Here is a 16127-nt window from a genome sequence, read left to right on the forward strand (position 1 = left end):
GGGGCATACAAGTCAGAGGCTAAGGTGCACTGGCATCAGACCGTGAGGCTTGTGAGCGCTGGGCTGAGGAGCTCGGACTTTAAGACTGGTGGTGAGGAACCAGAGGATCTGCTCCATGCTCAATCTAATTAAGCTAAAGTAATAGAACCTTATATAATTACTTAGAGGTTATCTACTTCAGCTGTCTGCGTTTCCGCTGAGAAACTAAGGCCTGACCACGGTCTTTGTCTACTCTCTTCCCTTGTCTAAACTCATCAATAAGTCAAGACCAAGTGGACAGAAAACATGGCGGATTTACGGGAAGGCACTGGAAAGGACAAGGAAGACAAGGGCCCTCGCTTCTCAGAGAGTGAATGAGTGCATGGCTATACTCCTGGCCTTGGAAGGAGGCCTGCCCAGAACCGGGAAACTCAGACATCCCAGGGCTGACCCAAAACCCCAAGTGTGCCACCTCCCTCGGCAGGGCAATTCTCTGGCTTGTGGTGGCCTCCTGGGAGTGGGCCAAGGACACTGCAGAGCGCCAGGGAATTCCCGCTAGTGCACTTACCACCCACTCAAGAGATGGTGGCAGCCAAGAGGCAATGCTGCACCATTAAGGTGTTTGTCAAGAAGCTAAGTTGAGCGTTGTGGGCGATCCTGAGAGCCCTTTTTAGACTGGCTGTAAGTGGGGAAAAAAAACAACACAGCGTTTGGAGGCAAACCAGAGCTGGTGTGGAGGGTGTAGCATGGCAGCAGGGATGCTCCTGGGAGGCAGGGCCATTCGGCTCTGTTTGCAGCTCCTCCACCAACTTGCTCTGTGATTTTGGATAAGTCATTTCTCCCTCAGCTGAATTTTTCTATCCAGTAAAATAAGCATGTTAAATTAGATAATCTTTAAATTATTTATCAACGGCTGCATTTTCTAGATAAACTGCATGGTTAAGCCCTCAAGTCTGAAGTTTTAAAAAGTCAGTTATAACTCAGATGGGTTCTTTTCAAGAGTGAGAGACTTTATTTGAGGGGGCTCCAAAATCACTGCAGTTGGTGACTGCAGCCATGAAATTAAAAGATGCTTGCTCCTTGTAAGAAAAGCTATGTCCAACCTAGACAGCATATTAAAAAGCAGAGACATTATTTTGCCAACAAAGGTTGGTCTAGCCGAAGCTATGGTTTTTCCAGTAGTCATGGATGGATGTGAGAGTTGGACCATAAAGAAGGCTGAGCACCAAAGAATTGATGCTTTTGAACTGTGGTGCTGGAAAAGACTCTTGAGAGTCCCTTGGACTGAGAGGAGATCCAATCAGTCAATCCTAAAGGAAATCAGTCCTGAATATTCATTGGAAGGACTGATGCTGAAGCTGAAACTCCAATACTTTGGCCAACTGATGCAAAGAACTGACTCATTGGGAAAGACCCTGATGTTGGGAAAGATTGAAGGCGGGAGGAGAAGGGGACAACAGAGAATGAGATGGTTGGATGGCATCACCGACTCGATGGACATGAGTTTGAACAGGCTTTGGGAGTTGGTGATGGCCAGGGAAGCCTGGCGTGCTGCAGTGCATGGGGTCACGAAGAGTCAGACACAACTGAGCGACTGATCTGAACTGAACAGATGGGTTCAGTGGCAAGGCTGGGACCTCAGTAGTGTGGGCAGAGAAAGAAGCAGGATTTTGGTGGGACAGGAGTTGCAGAGAACTGCCACAGTGATGAGGCTAACCTCTGAGGAGTCACCAAAGAGACACAGTGATTCAGTCTAGCAGCAACAACCAAAGGTGATGGTCCCTGTATTACTGGAGAGGGTGGGAGCAAAAATACAGACAGTGACATTGAGAGACCGCTTCCTGTGTGCTGGGACCTTCTAAATGCTTCTTTGTTGTTCAGTCACTAAGTCGTGTCCAACTCATTGCAACGCCATGAACTGCAGCAGACAGGCTTCCCTGTCCTTCAAGAAATCCAAGATCTTGAGAAAAAGATTCAGGTCCTGGCAATCTCAGTTTAGGACCTGAGTGCCAGGCAGGGAAACTGAGACCAAACCCACTTGTAAGGACTGAGCTAACATAGCAATGAAAAGGAAAGGAAGATCTTAGGGCGGGCTTGATGCCAGTCTGCAACAACACAGTACAGTCTCAGTGTTGGGGCTGTAGCTGCTGACGGACTGTTTGCAGATGTCAGGGCTGGCTGGGGAGATAGGCAGGTAAAGGACCCAGGGATGTGAGCAGAGTTGAGGCACAGAAGGCAAGGGCTGGCTCTTGAGCCAACTGTAGTAGAAGACTTTCCGAAATGGTGACATGCTTCCTGTCCTAGCAGATCAGAGGCGATACTGAACACAACATGCTCGTTCTTCACGGCACAAAGTCATCACTCCCAGCTGTCCTTACTGCAGTGGTTCTCAAACTTCAGTAGGCAATAGAGTCACCTTAGGTGCTCCCTTTAAAAAATATATATATACATATATATTTATTTTTGGTTGCACTGGGTCTTCTTTGCTGTGTGTAGGCTTTCTCTAGTTGCCATGAGCAGGCTGCTCATTGCAGCAGCTTCTCTTGTTGTGGAGCACGAGCTCTAGAGTGCAGGCTCAGTAGTTGTAGCGCACAGGCTTAGTCTCTTTACAGCATGTGGGATCTTCCCAGACCAGGGATCGAACCTGTGTCCCCTGCGTTGGCAGGCAGATTTTAACCATTGGACTACCAGCGACGTCCCAGGGCTCATATTTTAAAAATGCAGGTTCCCAGTTCCCAGCTTCAGAGGGTCTGATTTTGTAAGTCTAAGTCTGCACTTGGTAACATGGATTTTTAACAAGCTCCTTGGATGGTGCCATGCTGACAGGCCATGATGTGCAAGGACCATCCAGTGAGGGAACACAGCCTCGGTGCTTGGGGCTGCAGCGGCGGGGTGAGGGGTTTGGGATTGTCACCTATCAGGGAAATAACAGCCATCATTACTGCTATCTTTTACTGAGCACTTCATACCACGTATTAGTATTGAATGTTCACAACCACTCCATGGGGCACGTGCTAAGAACATAGAGCTTGATGTAAGCAGCAAAGAGGCTGAATAATTTGCCAAAGGTCATGTAACAAGTAAACCAGAGAATTAGGATTTGACCCCAGTGCCTTGTGTCTTCAGATGGTACGCCCTTAACCATAACCCTAAATGTCCCCTCCACCTGCCTCGCTCCTCACTGCTCACCACACCCCACCAGGAGCCTGTTCATGTCCACCTCCTCACATAAGGAAAGCAGCTCTCCTTCTGAGCCCCATTCTAGGAGGCTATTGACTGAATGCCTACTGCTTTCCTTAAAATGAAGAATTTAGGGTTGAAAGAAGCAGTATAGAATATTCCAGAATATTCTATATAAGAATCCCCTTAGAATAGTTCTTCACATGGACAATATTGCCCACCCTTGAGGGAACTCTTAGACCAATGGAGATATTTCTGGTTGTCACAGCTGAGGGGGGTGGGGGCTGCTGCTGGCATCTTGTAAAAACTAGGGGTGCTGCTCAGTGTCCTATAATGTACAGGACAGACCCCAACAACAGAATTATCTGGCCCAAAATATCAATACTTCTGGAGTGGAGAAACTCTTCTATAGCAAATTCTGACCAGCGATCATTCATGCTCACCCTGAGTGCTTCAACTTGTTTTCATCCAATACATAGGTGTCTCTGCTGGCCCCATGCTAGCTGTGGGGATACCGTAATGAAGAAGACAGATTATGGCACCTGCCCTTGAGCACTGTGTAGTCTGGGAGAGGAGATAAGCAATTCCACTACAATACCATGTGATAAGAATTGTGATGAGGAAGACACTTGTTCCTTGGAAGAAAAGCTATGACAAAGCTAGACAGCATATTAAAAAGCAGAGACATTACTTTGTTGACAAAGGTCCATATGGTCAAAGGTATGGTTTTTCCAGTAGTCATGTATGGATATGAAAGTTGGACCATAAAGAAGGCTGAGCACCAAAGAACTGATACTTTTGAACTGTGGTGCTGGAGAAGACTCCTGAGTATCCCTTGGACTGCAAGGAGATCCAATCAGTCAATCTGAAAGGAAATCAATCCTGAATATTCATTGGAAGGATGGATGGTGAAGCTGAAGCTTCAATACTTTGGCCACCTGATGCAAAGAGTTGACTTATTGGAAAAGACCCGGATGATGGGAAAGATTGAAGACAAGAGGAGAAGGGGATGACAGAGGATGAGATGGTTGGATGGTATCACTGACTCAATGGACATGAGTTTGAGCAAGGTCTGGGAGATGGTAAAGGACAGGGAAGCCTGGCATGCTGCAGTCCATGGGGCTGCAAAGAATCAGAAACGACTGAGCAACTGAACAACAAGTGGACTTCTAGTGGTCCAGTGGTTAAGAATCTGCCTGCCAATGCAGGAGACATGAGTTTGATCCGCAGTCCAGGAAGATCCCACGTGCCTTGGGGCAGCTAAGCCCACGCACCATATCTACTAAGCCCGCACCCTAGAGCCTGTGCTCAACTACAAGGGAAGCCACCACAATGAGAAGCCTGCATACCACAGCTAGAGAGTAGCCCCTGCTGGCTGCAACTAGAGAAAGCCCATGCACAGCAACAAAGACCCAGCACAGCCAATAAATAAATAACTGAAAAAAATTAAAGAAAAAAAAAAAGAATTGTGATAAGAAGGATGAACACTGACCAGGGATGTAGGTGGAACTCCTGAGTTAAGGGTTCAAAGAAGGCTTCCCCAGAGAAAGAAGAGTGTGGTCTAGATAGAAGGAACTATGTATGTCAGAATCTGGAAGTGTTAGAACACAGAATGCTAGGTGGGGAGTGGTAAAAGAGGCTGCAGAGGTAGTCAGGAGCCATATCATGATGCCTCAATTAAAAAAAAGACAACACTTTATTGAGGTAAAATTGACAGACAAAAAGCTGCACATATTTAATGCATACAACTTCATGAGTTTAGAGATAAGTATAGACCTGTGACACCATCACCACAATCTATGCCATCAACAAATCCATGACTTCTGGAAGTTTCCTCCTGCCCTCTTTATTTCTATCGTCAGCATCAGCATCATCGTCATCTTCTGCTAAGAACTTAAGGAGCTGCCCTTTTAGCAAATGTTGTACGTGTATACTACTGTATTGTTAAGTGTAGGCACTATGCTGATCAGTAGGTCTCCAGGATCTAGTCATCTTGTGTAACTGACACTTTGCACTGTTTGACTTACACCTCCAGTCTCCCCCTTCCATGAAAGCTCTTGATGGGAAGCCTTTGAAGCTGCCTCAGGGTATTTGCACTTTCTGTTCCCTCTTCCTGGAATTCCTTTGCCTCCTGCAGTTCCCTTGCTCTCACGTGACTTCCACAGAGACATTCCCTGACTGTTCTCTATAAAATAGCTGTCCCATACTCACCGTATCCTCACCCTACTTTATTTTTCATAGCACTGACTGTGACGTGGTTCGTCCGTGAGACTGTAGCTAGAAAGTAAAGAGAGTGTTTTTGTTTGATGTTCTATGCCAGAGCCCAGACCACATGCCTGGGACATGGAGGTCCTTAGTAAGTAGGTCCTCAGTAAAGACTTACTGAATGAAGAGATAGATGGAAACAAATTTGATGTGTAGGAGGCAGAGCCAATAGTTCTTTGGTAAAAGACAATGTGGGCCAAGGAGAGGGAGGAAACCTGGGTCATAAGAAGCTTCTGGTATGATGCCATAGCCTGGCATAGGAATCTAGCCAAAGGGTATTGAGGATACTGTGATCTGAGATCAGGCATTGCTCTGTAGGAGTGTGAGGTCCAGAAAGTCCTGGAAGGGGAATGGGATGCCTGACTAGTGACCTGATAGTGTGAAATGCCTGGTTTCAGGTAAAACTGAGTTTGAATCCTGCCACTTATTAGCCTTGTGGCTCTGGATAAGTATTTAACCTCTCTGAACCTCAGTTTCTTCATCTGGAGATTGGGGATCATAATTCCTACCTTGTGGGATTGTTGCAGTCTAGAGTGCCTGGTACAGTGCCAGGTATATAATAAATGTTCTAATAATAGTAACTGTTGTCATTTGGGGGCCTTCCCTGGTGGCTCAGGGGTAAAGAATCTGCCTGCCAATGCAGGAGACTCAGGTTCGATCCCTGAGTCTGGACGATCCCCTGGAGAAGGAAATGGCAACCCACTCCAGTATTCTTGCCTGGGAAATCTCATGGACAAAGAAGCCTAGTGGGCTACATGGGGGGTCACAAAAGAGTCAGACACAACTTAGCAACTAAAACAACAACGTTATCGTGGTTACTATAATTATAGTACAATTTATAATTCCATAAGATGTTACAGAAAAACCCAAATGAACTTTTTGGCCAACTCAATAGAACATCTCTATTAAAAAGCAGTTTATTTTCGTGAGTCTGGATCTATGTCCTGTGATCTCCTGTGCTGATCTTAGCTTGGCCCTCTGTGCCAACGAGAATAAATCTCCTTCATCCATAGCCATTTGGCTTTTTAAAGACAGTCCTATCCCCTGCAGCCCTCCCTTCTCCAGCCTAAACATCACTCATCTTTCCTCACAGGGCTACACTTCCTGTGAATGGCTGCCTCACTTTCCTGACCACTCGTCCTCAGCCATGCTCTAGCTTGTCACTGTCGGTGCATCTACAGGGCTTCCCCAGCGCCTCAACAGTGAAGAATCCACCTGCCAATGCAGGAGACACAGGAGACCCCAGTTTGATCCCTGGGTCGGGAAGATCCCCTAGAGGAGGGCCTGGCAACCCAATCCAGTATTCTTTTTTTTTTTTTTCACTTTTAAAATGAACCATTTATTGACATATATAATTATATTCAATACTTAGGAAGCAAGGGTCAAGTTTTCTGACCTCAGTAATCACTGTTTGCAAACATTTTCTTCAAATGGTGAATTCTGAGTATTTGGAAATGCTCTTCCCATTGTTAACTCTTTTGAAGAGAACTGAATCAACTAAGCATAACTAAGGTAAAGTTTCCAAATAGGATGGATGTATTATACTGTACTCAGTGTGGGATTCTGTGAGATTAAATCTATATCTTGTTATAAGTCAGCTGCATAGCATGTCAGGACCTCAGATTGACTAGTGGTCAGAGGATGAGACCAGGTCTGGTTTTCATATTGGAAAGGTACCCTTCCTCCACCTCAAGATGATCCACAAAAACCGTATCATGCTTGTATTTTGACTTATCTGTACATAGGAAAGGAAAGGAAAAAGCAAAGTGAAGTCATTTAGTCGTGTTCGACTCTTTGTGACCCCGTGGACTGTAGCCTACCAGGCTCCTCTGTCTGTGGGGTTCTCCAGGCAAGAATACTGGAGTGGGTTGCCATTTCCTTCTCCAGGGCCACTCCAGTATTCTTGCCTGGAGAATCCCATGGAAAAGAGTCGGACACAAAAGGAACTTAGCATGCACTCACTGCATCTACAGCCTCTAGAACTGGACTTGGACCTCCCGTCCATGTTGAGGTCAATCCCTCCTTCCTGTTCCTTTCATCTCACCCTAGGTTATGACCTCAGCTGCCCCAGCTCTTTGATCAGGATCTTTGATTGTTTCTCATTCCTGTCCATGCTTCCAATTTTAATACCTTCCTGCCTGTCCCTTCTTTGTAGACTTTGCCTCTGACCTTTTTGATATTACCTTCTCACCCTCTGTGTTCCTGACCAAACACCGGATCTTAATCATTCCCCGGCTCCAGGCCTGTACAGTCTGGTTTGCCCAACCAGGTGTGAGGCTCCTGAACACCCCCAGGGGCCATCCTGTCTTGGCCCATCCGTCTCTCTCCTCCCCAATGGCCGTCTCTGTTTGCCAAGAGCAAACGGCAGCACACCAGTTGATCTGCTTCTGGCCGCCTCCTTTGACACTTCTGATCTCACCACCGCCTCTGCTGTCTGCCGCTCCCTTCCCACTCCAGGCCACTTTTTTTTTCTCCTTGTTATTCTCCACTCTCTCCTTTGCCTGCCACTGCCGCTCGACGTCTCAGCTTCCGCTTCTCAGCTTAGGCTTCGCCGGAACCAAACTCCCGCCTTCTGGCCAGCGGACCAATCACGCGGTGTTGCCTGTGATCACTGCATCTCCGGCTCAGCCCAGCTATTTTGGTCTCTGCTCGCACTCTGAGATCTTTCTCACTTTCCTGTGGGTTGACACCTCTTTCAGCACTTAAAGGGTGACAGACGTCGTCTTAGAGTTAGTTAACTGAGCTGTAAAGTTTAGAATTCTGACGTGGCTGGTGGTAGATTAATGGATCCAGGTGTAAAAAGATGAAAGTTAGGTCATTCTGTTTAACACTGAATGGGGCTTCTTTCCTTTAGCGAATTTTATCTTTTTTTGATTGGGACCATGGAGCCTGTTGCCTCATCAAGCAAAGTCAAACCACGAAAGAAGGAATTTCAGCAAATAGTTTTTTCAGAGCAGAATCGATACCATGGATTGTGCTTAGTGCTTTCGTGTGTATTACTCATTAAACCTCCCTAGATGAAATCCCTTCGTGAGTACACAGACAGTACCTCCTGGACCAACTGTTAATTCGTTCATTCATTCACTCATTCTGATTAATTATTATGTCAGGCACTGTGCTAAGTACTGTAGTAGATATAAAAATAAATACCACAGTCTCTGCTCCTTGGGAACCAATCTAGTGAGGAAAACATATCAACAGGTGTGATACACTGTGGAAGTTGTGTTTAGAGCAGCAGAGAATTAAGCACTGCAGGAGGGAAGGGGGTTGCCCACTATCTCTGCCAGGGAGAATCTAGGAAGGTTTTCCAAAGAAGGTGACATTTCAGCTGGACTTTGAAGGATGCGTTTGCTAGCATGCCTAAAGAGAATGGGTTCTGTTGGCAGCAGGAATAGCCTGGAAGTGTGAATGGGGAGAGAGTGTTCTGGATTGGGGATGACTGCAGTGTAGAAGACTTGCTTCAACATTAGGAACTTCTGCTCAGAGAAGTCAGAGGACTGTCTGTGTCACAGAGCAGGTGAATAGTAGAGACAGGGTTAAACAGCGGAAGTTGTCTGGTCCCTAATGCATAGTCTTCAGCCTCCCACCTTGTAATACACACACTCCCCTCCCCCCCCTCCCCCCGCCCCCGGCACACCAGGTCCAGTCTCAATGACCCTGACTTAGAGCTGTCATTTGGCCAGCCCCTTCTGCTCCCATTTCTGCTCTTAGGGGTCTGCCCCTGAGCCTAAGAATTGTCCCCAGTGAACCTGGGAAGGAAGCAGAACCCAGTGAAGGCAGATCCATTCCAGCATTTGTCCATGACCTAGACGTTGGCCAAGGTCTGAGAACTTAGATCCTAACTCCTGACCCTGCTGAGCTAGACTCTGTGACCTTCATAAAAGCTCCTGGTTGGCTTTGAGATGCTCCTTGCTTGAATTCCCTGGTGGTTCAGATGGTAAAGAATCTGCCTGCAATGCGGGAGACCTGGGTTCAATCCCTGAGTCTGCAAGATCCCCTGGAGAAGGGAATGGCTACCCATTCCAGTATTCTTGCCTGGAGAATCCCAGGAATAGAGGAGCCTAGCGGGCTATAGTCCATGGCATCGCAAAGAGTCAGACACAGCTGAGAGACTAACACTAACACTTTGCTTGAATATCCAAAAAAGGAGCTGGGTAAACCTGGTTGCCCTTTACCAGTTAGGAGCTCCTTTCAGTCCCCCCAAATTTTAGAAGAGAGTTTATGCCAAAAATTCTCTGTTCCCTGTCTCCTACAATATCATAGTAATGAGGACAGGAGGGGAGAAAATTGTCAAATTCCATACTAGCTTGAAGGCAGATGCTAAAAAATATACCCTGTTGACCAGTTTGTTGGAAGCATCTGTCCAAAGTTTCCCAGCCGGGACTTCCCCAGTGATCCAGCATGGTTAAGAATCCTCCCTCCAATGCATGGGACACAGGTTGAATCCCGATCAGAGAACTAAGATCCCACATGTTGTGAGGCAACTAAGTCTGCGTGTGGGAAACTACAGAGCCCACATTCTCCAAGGAAGATCTTGAGTGTCACAACTAAGACCCAACACAGCCAAAAATAAATAATGTTTTTTGAAAAAAACCTTCCCCTTAGTGTTTTTTTTTTTTTTAAAACAGTTCTCTAGCTATTTCCCAGATACTGTAATTCATCCTAACTGGATTTTAAGAGAATTAACTAATGGAGTCCACAAATAAGAAGGAATTGGATTTTAGACTGGTACCACACCTCTTTTGGGAAGGGTTTGAGGCAGTTTACAGAGTGAAATAATCTTTTTAAGTAAGATTTTTAAGGATGAAACACAACTTAGTGGTCAGAAAAATGAAAAAAGTAACAGCTAATTGCAAGCATCACCGTGTTCCACACTTAAACGTGATAAATTTGACCAAAAGATTCCCAGCAGAAAGGCCCAAAAGGAGAACCACTGGGTTACCTAATATGCATTTGCTGAAACCAGAAAGCACACAGAGTCTCCTGTAGAGACGCCATATTCCTCAAGGTAAAGCTTGATAGAGAGGGATTGTGTTTGGTCTCAGTAAAGCTGAGTGACAGGGCAAAGAGAACGATTCCAGTCAGCTGTCATTTCTCTGCACACACTGTTCTCAGTGCTGTGTGAGAGGTGGTCAGCCCCACAGCTCACTGAGAGCCAGTGGACACGCTGCCCCCCATACCACCCTCAATGGCTCTCGGTCCAGGGGGAGGGCAGGATAACCAGATTTCAAAAGGCAGAGAGGGAGTCAAAGACTGTCTTTTCCACCTTGATTTTATGAAAGGTAACAGAAACACCGTCCAAGGGGATAATAAACAAGTCACTTTTGAGTGATTATGTCAGGTATATTCAATCATTTTGGCTTAACAGCAATCTTGTAGAGGAGGGTCATTGTTTACAATTTACAGATAAGGAAAGTGTTCGTTGCTCACTTGTGTCCAACTCTTTGTGACCCCATGGACTGTAGCCCTCCAGGCTCCTCCAGGAATTTTCCAGGAAAGAAGGCTGGTGTGGGTACCCATGCCCTTCTCCAGGGGATCTTTCTGACTCAGGGATCGAACCCAGGTCTCCTGCATTGCAGGCAGATTCTTTACCATCTGAGTCATCAGGGAAGCCCACAATAAGGAAACTGATGCTCAATTTGCCCAAAGTCACCCAGCTGGCAAGTGATGAACTGGGATTCAACCTCAAAATTTTGTGCCTCTTTCCCATGATAGTGCCCTGTTTATTCAATCCAACAATTCTTCAGTGAAGTTTCTGTAAAGAACATAATGTGGCATTCTGGCTGGAAGGGGCTGAGGAATAGAGTACAGGGATTTAATACTTTGATGATGTAACTTACCTGGGAATAGGAATTGGAGCTTAATGAATGGACAGGTAACTTGTCAATTGCCCTGTCATGCCCATTTCCAGATGTTTTGAGCTTTTTGGCTAATCCGAGACCACAGTCAAGTCACAAGTGATTCTCTGTGATTTGTCCACTTTGTGAACAGATAATTAATAGTGTATCATCTCTCTCCACTCCCCTCCTTTCCAATCCTCTCCACTCATCACCATACTCCTTTTCCCCAAGTTCCCACCATTTTAAATACTGCTCAGAATGTGCCATGCTCTCTAGCACTTCCATATAATTGCACATATCCTTCAAGACCTAGCTCAGGAGTTCCCTGGTGGTCCAGTGGTTAAGAATTCACCTGTCAATGTAGGGGACATAGGTTCAATCCCTGGTCCAGGAAGATTCCACATGCCTTGGAGTGACTAAGTTCATGTGTCACAACTACTGAGGCCCACGTGCTCTAGCGCCCATGCTCTGCAACAAGAGAAGCCACTGCAATAAGCCCTCACGCCACAACTAGAGAGTAGCTCCAGCTCGCTGCAGCCAGAGAAAGCCCATGCACAGCAACAAAGTCCCAGCACAGCCAAAAATTAGTTAATTTTAAAAAGATTGAGATACCGCCACCACCTGGAAGCCTCTCCTGAGTTCCCCTTGCTCCCCATCCCCACCCCTCCGTGTGGACAACATGCCCCCTACTTTGTTCTTCTATGGAACTCTCTACACATCTGATTTTTAGTGCTGCATTTTCATGATGGGTTTATTTGTTGGTCGTTGAGCTTCTTATTCATCTTTGCATTCCCAGAGCCATGCACAGTGCCTACTAGGTAGCCCATGCCCAATAATGTTCATTGAATGGACACAATGATCAACTACTGTGTCAGGGGATCCCTGGGCACCAGATATAGAGATGAGTAAAACATGGACCCTTCCCTGGAGGAGTTTAGAGTCTGATAAATACAGTAATGATTGGAGCCCAATGTTACAAGAGGGCTTCCCTCTCAGTTGGTAAAGAATCTGCCTGCAGTGCAGGAAACCCCAGTTCAATTCCTGGGTTGGGAAGATCCCCTAGAGAAGGGATAGGCTACCCACTCCAGTATTCTTGGGCTTCCCTTGTGGCTGGTAAAGAGTCTGCCTGCAATGTAGGAGACCTGGGTTTGATCCCTGGATTGAGAAGATCCCCTGGAGAAGGGAATGGATACCCACTCCAGTATTCTGGCCTGGAGAATTCCATGGACAGTCCATGGGGTCACACAGAGTTGGACAAAACTGAAGTAACCTAGCAGCAGCAATATTATAAGAACTATACTGTCTATAACAGGGGATTTAGGGAACACAAAGAGGAGGAAAGTACCTGGCTAGGGAGTGAGGTAAGTCTTCCAGAGGGAGTAATTTATAGGCTTAACCTTAAAATAATGAAAGATTTTTGCCAAACTAAGAAGTATGCCAGGCATACAGGGGGAAAACATACAGAGGCATGACAGAGATTCAGACTGGGGGAAGCACAAGAAGTATCGAAACCCTGTGCCAAAATTTAGAATGAAAAGCAGGTTGCAGATTTCTGATGAAAGAGTAAGGTTGTTGCTCTCTTGGGGATGTTTTAAGACTTTATTATTCTGACTATTTTGTTCTTAATCAGTCAGACGGATTTCATCACAAGGCAGTAAAGATGTGACAGCCTCCTTGGTGAAATAAATAATCACTTATTTATAGTTTCTGGTCTGCCTCCTTCCCAAAATGGTTTGATTTGACTTGTCATAACAGACACAGCCACAATAAGATGTTCGTATAGAAACAAAGAAACAAAATTATGAAGACTTCCCTGGTGGTGCAGTGGCTAAGACTCAGCACTCCCAATGCAGTGGGGAATGCAGGGGACCCAGGTTCAATTCCTGATGGAAGAATAGATCCCACATGTTGCAACTTAGAGTTCACATGCAGCAACTAAAACAAAAAGAAAGATTCCACATGCCACAATGAAGATGGGAGATCCTGTGTGCCACGGCTAAGAACTGGTGCAGCCAAATAAGTAAATAATATTTTTTTTAAAGAAACAAAACTGTAGATGGGAAGAGCATTAATACAGTTTCCTAAGGTCTTTTTTCTTCATTTGCTCACTCGGTGTTCAAGATAATCTTCTGAGGATGGGCGGCAGTTTCCATGTGACTTAGAGACCAGCGTGTACGTCTACTCTCTACAGGACATGCTTGTGGGTTCCATAGACACATGGATGTTTTCTTCATTTTCCAGTTAATGCCACAGATGTTTCCTGGGCTTCTGATTTCTAGCTGGTCAATGAAAATACTCTTTACTTTTCCGACCTTCAGATTCATTGTCTGAATTTCTTCATCCAAGCTACTTTCAGATTCTCTTGCCCTTTTAAAGTTTATCTCCTTTTTTTCTTAATTACTCCATGCCTAACACTTAGATAAGCACAGAAAAAAGAAGTCCTCCATGATATTATAACAAAGGCTAATCACATTCATTCCTTTTTTATTAAAAAAATTTTTTTGACATTATTTCAGGCTTTCAAAAAAGTTTTCAAGAATGGGACAAAGAATTCCTAAACACCTTTCACCCAGATTCATCTCTTAACATTCTACCACATTTTTTTTCCCTCTCTCTCCTCCCTCTCTCTCCTCCCTCTCTCTTTCTCTAATTTTTTCCCTGAATCTGTTAAAGAAAATGTTGCTGACTTCACGCATTGCATCCTTATGTAAGCTGAAACAGTTCAGTGTATATTTCCTAAAAGCAAAGAATTCTCTTACATAGCTATATTATTATTTTTTTATGTGTGCCCTTCTAGACTTTTTTCTATGCTCATATTTATGTAGTTATATTTAAATTAATACACTGGTTTGTTTCTATTTATTAATTATAGCTTACTTCTTTGGAGGGATTAGCAATGAAGATTTAGATAATCTCACTATTTACAGATAATCTATTATCTACAGATAATTCTACACAAGGTTCCTACGGCAGACTCTGTCTCTAGATACAGCGGGTGTCTGGGGGGCACAGTGTTCATCAAGTCACTCTGCTTCAGAGAAGGGACTGCTCTGGTCCTCTTGCATGTCTAGTCATGCGCCAGTGGAAACCACTGAGTACATGGGGAAGAGACGGGGTGCTGGAAAGGCTCGAGGCATTTTAGTCTTTATTCCATAGCCAATAGAGATTCAGTGGAAGCTTGATAGCAGAAGAGTAAGCCAACAAGAGCTGTTCTTTTTGGAGCCTCACTTGACAGTGTCTGCAGGAGGGAGTGAAGGAGACAGAAATCAGAACATGAGTCCTTCAGTCCCTTGGGTAAAATGGTCCCTAGTTTCAAGGGCAAATGAGCCTTCCCCGAATGATGCGTTCTTTTCTTTTGCATGTCTTTCAGAACTGGTTAAAGTCCTATGGCTATCTGCTGCCCTATGACTCACGGTCATCTGCGTTACACTCAGGGAAGGCCTTACAGTCAGCAGTCGCCACAATGCAGCAGTTTTACGGGATCCCTGTCACCGGTGTGTTGGATCAGACAACAATCGAGTAAGATTTGCACAGGACATTGTGCCTTTGAACTTTCCAGAGTTACATTTGGGTTCACACTTGTCGTGGCCTCATCTGTATAGCCTACCCGTTCTACCTTCCCATCTTCCACTCCTGAGTGTCAGCTGGGAGGGAGTAGCCCAAGGTGCCCTCTCATACGTGAGCTGGGGGTGTGTTCTGCCGCAAACTGGCTGTGTGACCTTGGACAAGACTCTTGACCTTTCTGGGCCTCAGTTTCCTTATCCGCACAGTAAAGGGTTTGGTTATAGGTGGCCTTAAATCTCCTCTGATTCTAATAACTTGTGGGTCTGTGAGTCACCCTTCTGGCATCCCTGAGATGTAGGCATCTCACTAGATACAGGAAATTCTAGAGTAATGATGGCAAGTCTTGTTCCACTTTTCCCATTTATTAACATTTGCTGAATGTCTGCATGTGCTGGGCAGTGGGCTTGGTCCTTTGATCCCTGTGCTCCCCATTTAGTGAAAAACATCATCAGCTAGCTCTGCTGGTCTAGAACGCAGAAGGAAACACCGAATCTCAGGGAGATACTTAGGAGGCAATGACAAGTAGGCCAAACCACACAGATGGTTTTATACTCAGGCAGAAGATAAAGAGGAGGGAGAGAAGAGTGACGAGCGAGAGAAGAGTGACGAGGGTGGAGCCCCCAGGAGAAGGAGCCACTTGAGAAGGGGACGAAGCCCGGCAGGGATGCCATAGTCATTGTGGGGGGCAGGGGGGATGGTCAGCAGGGTCAGCTGCCGCGGTGGTCAAACAGGAGGCTGAAAGGTGTCTGCTGAGTTTAGTGACAGAGAGGGCGTTGAAACCTCCGTGGCATGATGGCAGCAAAGTCAGATTGTGATACGGAGAGGAGAGGTGAGGAGTGGCAATGGCAAACATAGGGGCAACTTTCAAGAAGCTGAGCAATGGGAGTTTCTTGTTGATCCAGTGGTTAGGATTCCAGGCTTTCACTGCCATGGCCTGGGTTCAATCCCTGGTCGGGAAACTGAGATCCCATAAGCCTGCCCACCCCCTCAAACAAAAAAAATGCTGAAAGTGAAGGAAAGGAGGAATAGATGTGGCTAGAGAGGGATGAATTTTTATTTAAGATGGGAGAGAGTTGAGTTTTTTTGTCTCTAAGGAATAGCCGTGAAAGTTATTAAAGTTATTTAAGAAAAGCCGTTACTGACATGTTTACACTGCTGTGTTTAAAACGGATAACTAACGAGGACCTACTACATAGCCGAGGGAAATCTGCTCAGTGTAAATGTGGCAGCCTGGATGGGAGGGGAGTTTGAGGGGGAGAATGGATACGTGTGTATGTACGGCTGAGTCCCTTCGCTGTT

General features: G+C 45.7%; 1 protein-coding gene across 1 annotated transcript in view; it reads left to right on the forward strand.

The window, feature by feature from the left end:
- The window catches only part of MMP24 (matrix metallopeptidase 24), a 50902-nt gene that overhangs the window by 9457 nt on the left and 25318 nt on the right, over positions 1-16127 (forward strand). The window contains exon 2 of the mRNA XM_068987407.1: positions 14635-14783. Within this exon, the coding sequence (XP_068843508.1) occupies positions 14635-14783 (149 nt within the window). The remainder of the gene's footprint in view (positions 1-14634; positions 14784-16127) is intronic.

This window comes from Capricornis sumatraensis, chromosome 15 (assembly GCF_032405125.1).
Source record: "Capricornis sumatraensis isolate serow.1 chromosome 15, serow.2, whole genome shotgun sequence".
In the NCBI taxonomy this organism is placed as follows: Eukaryota; Metazoa; Chordata; class Mammalia; order Artiodactyla; family Bovidae; genus Capricornis; species Capricornis sumatraensis.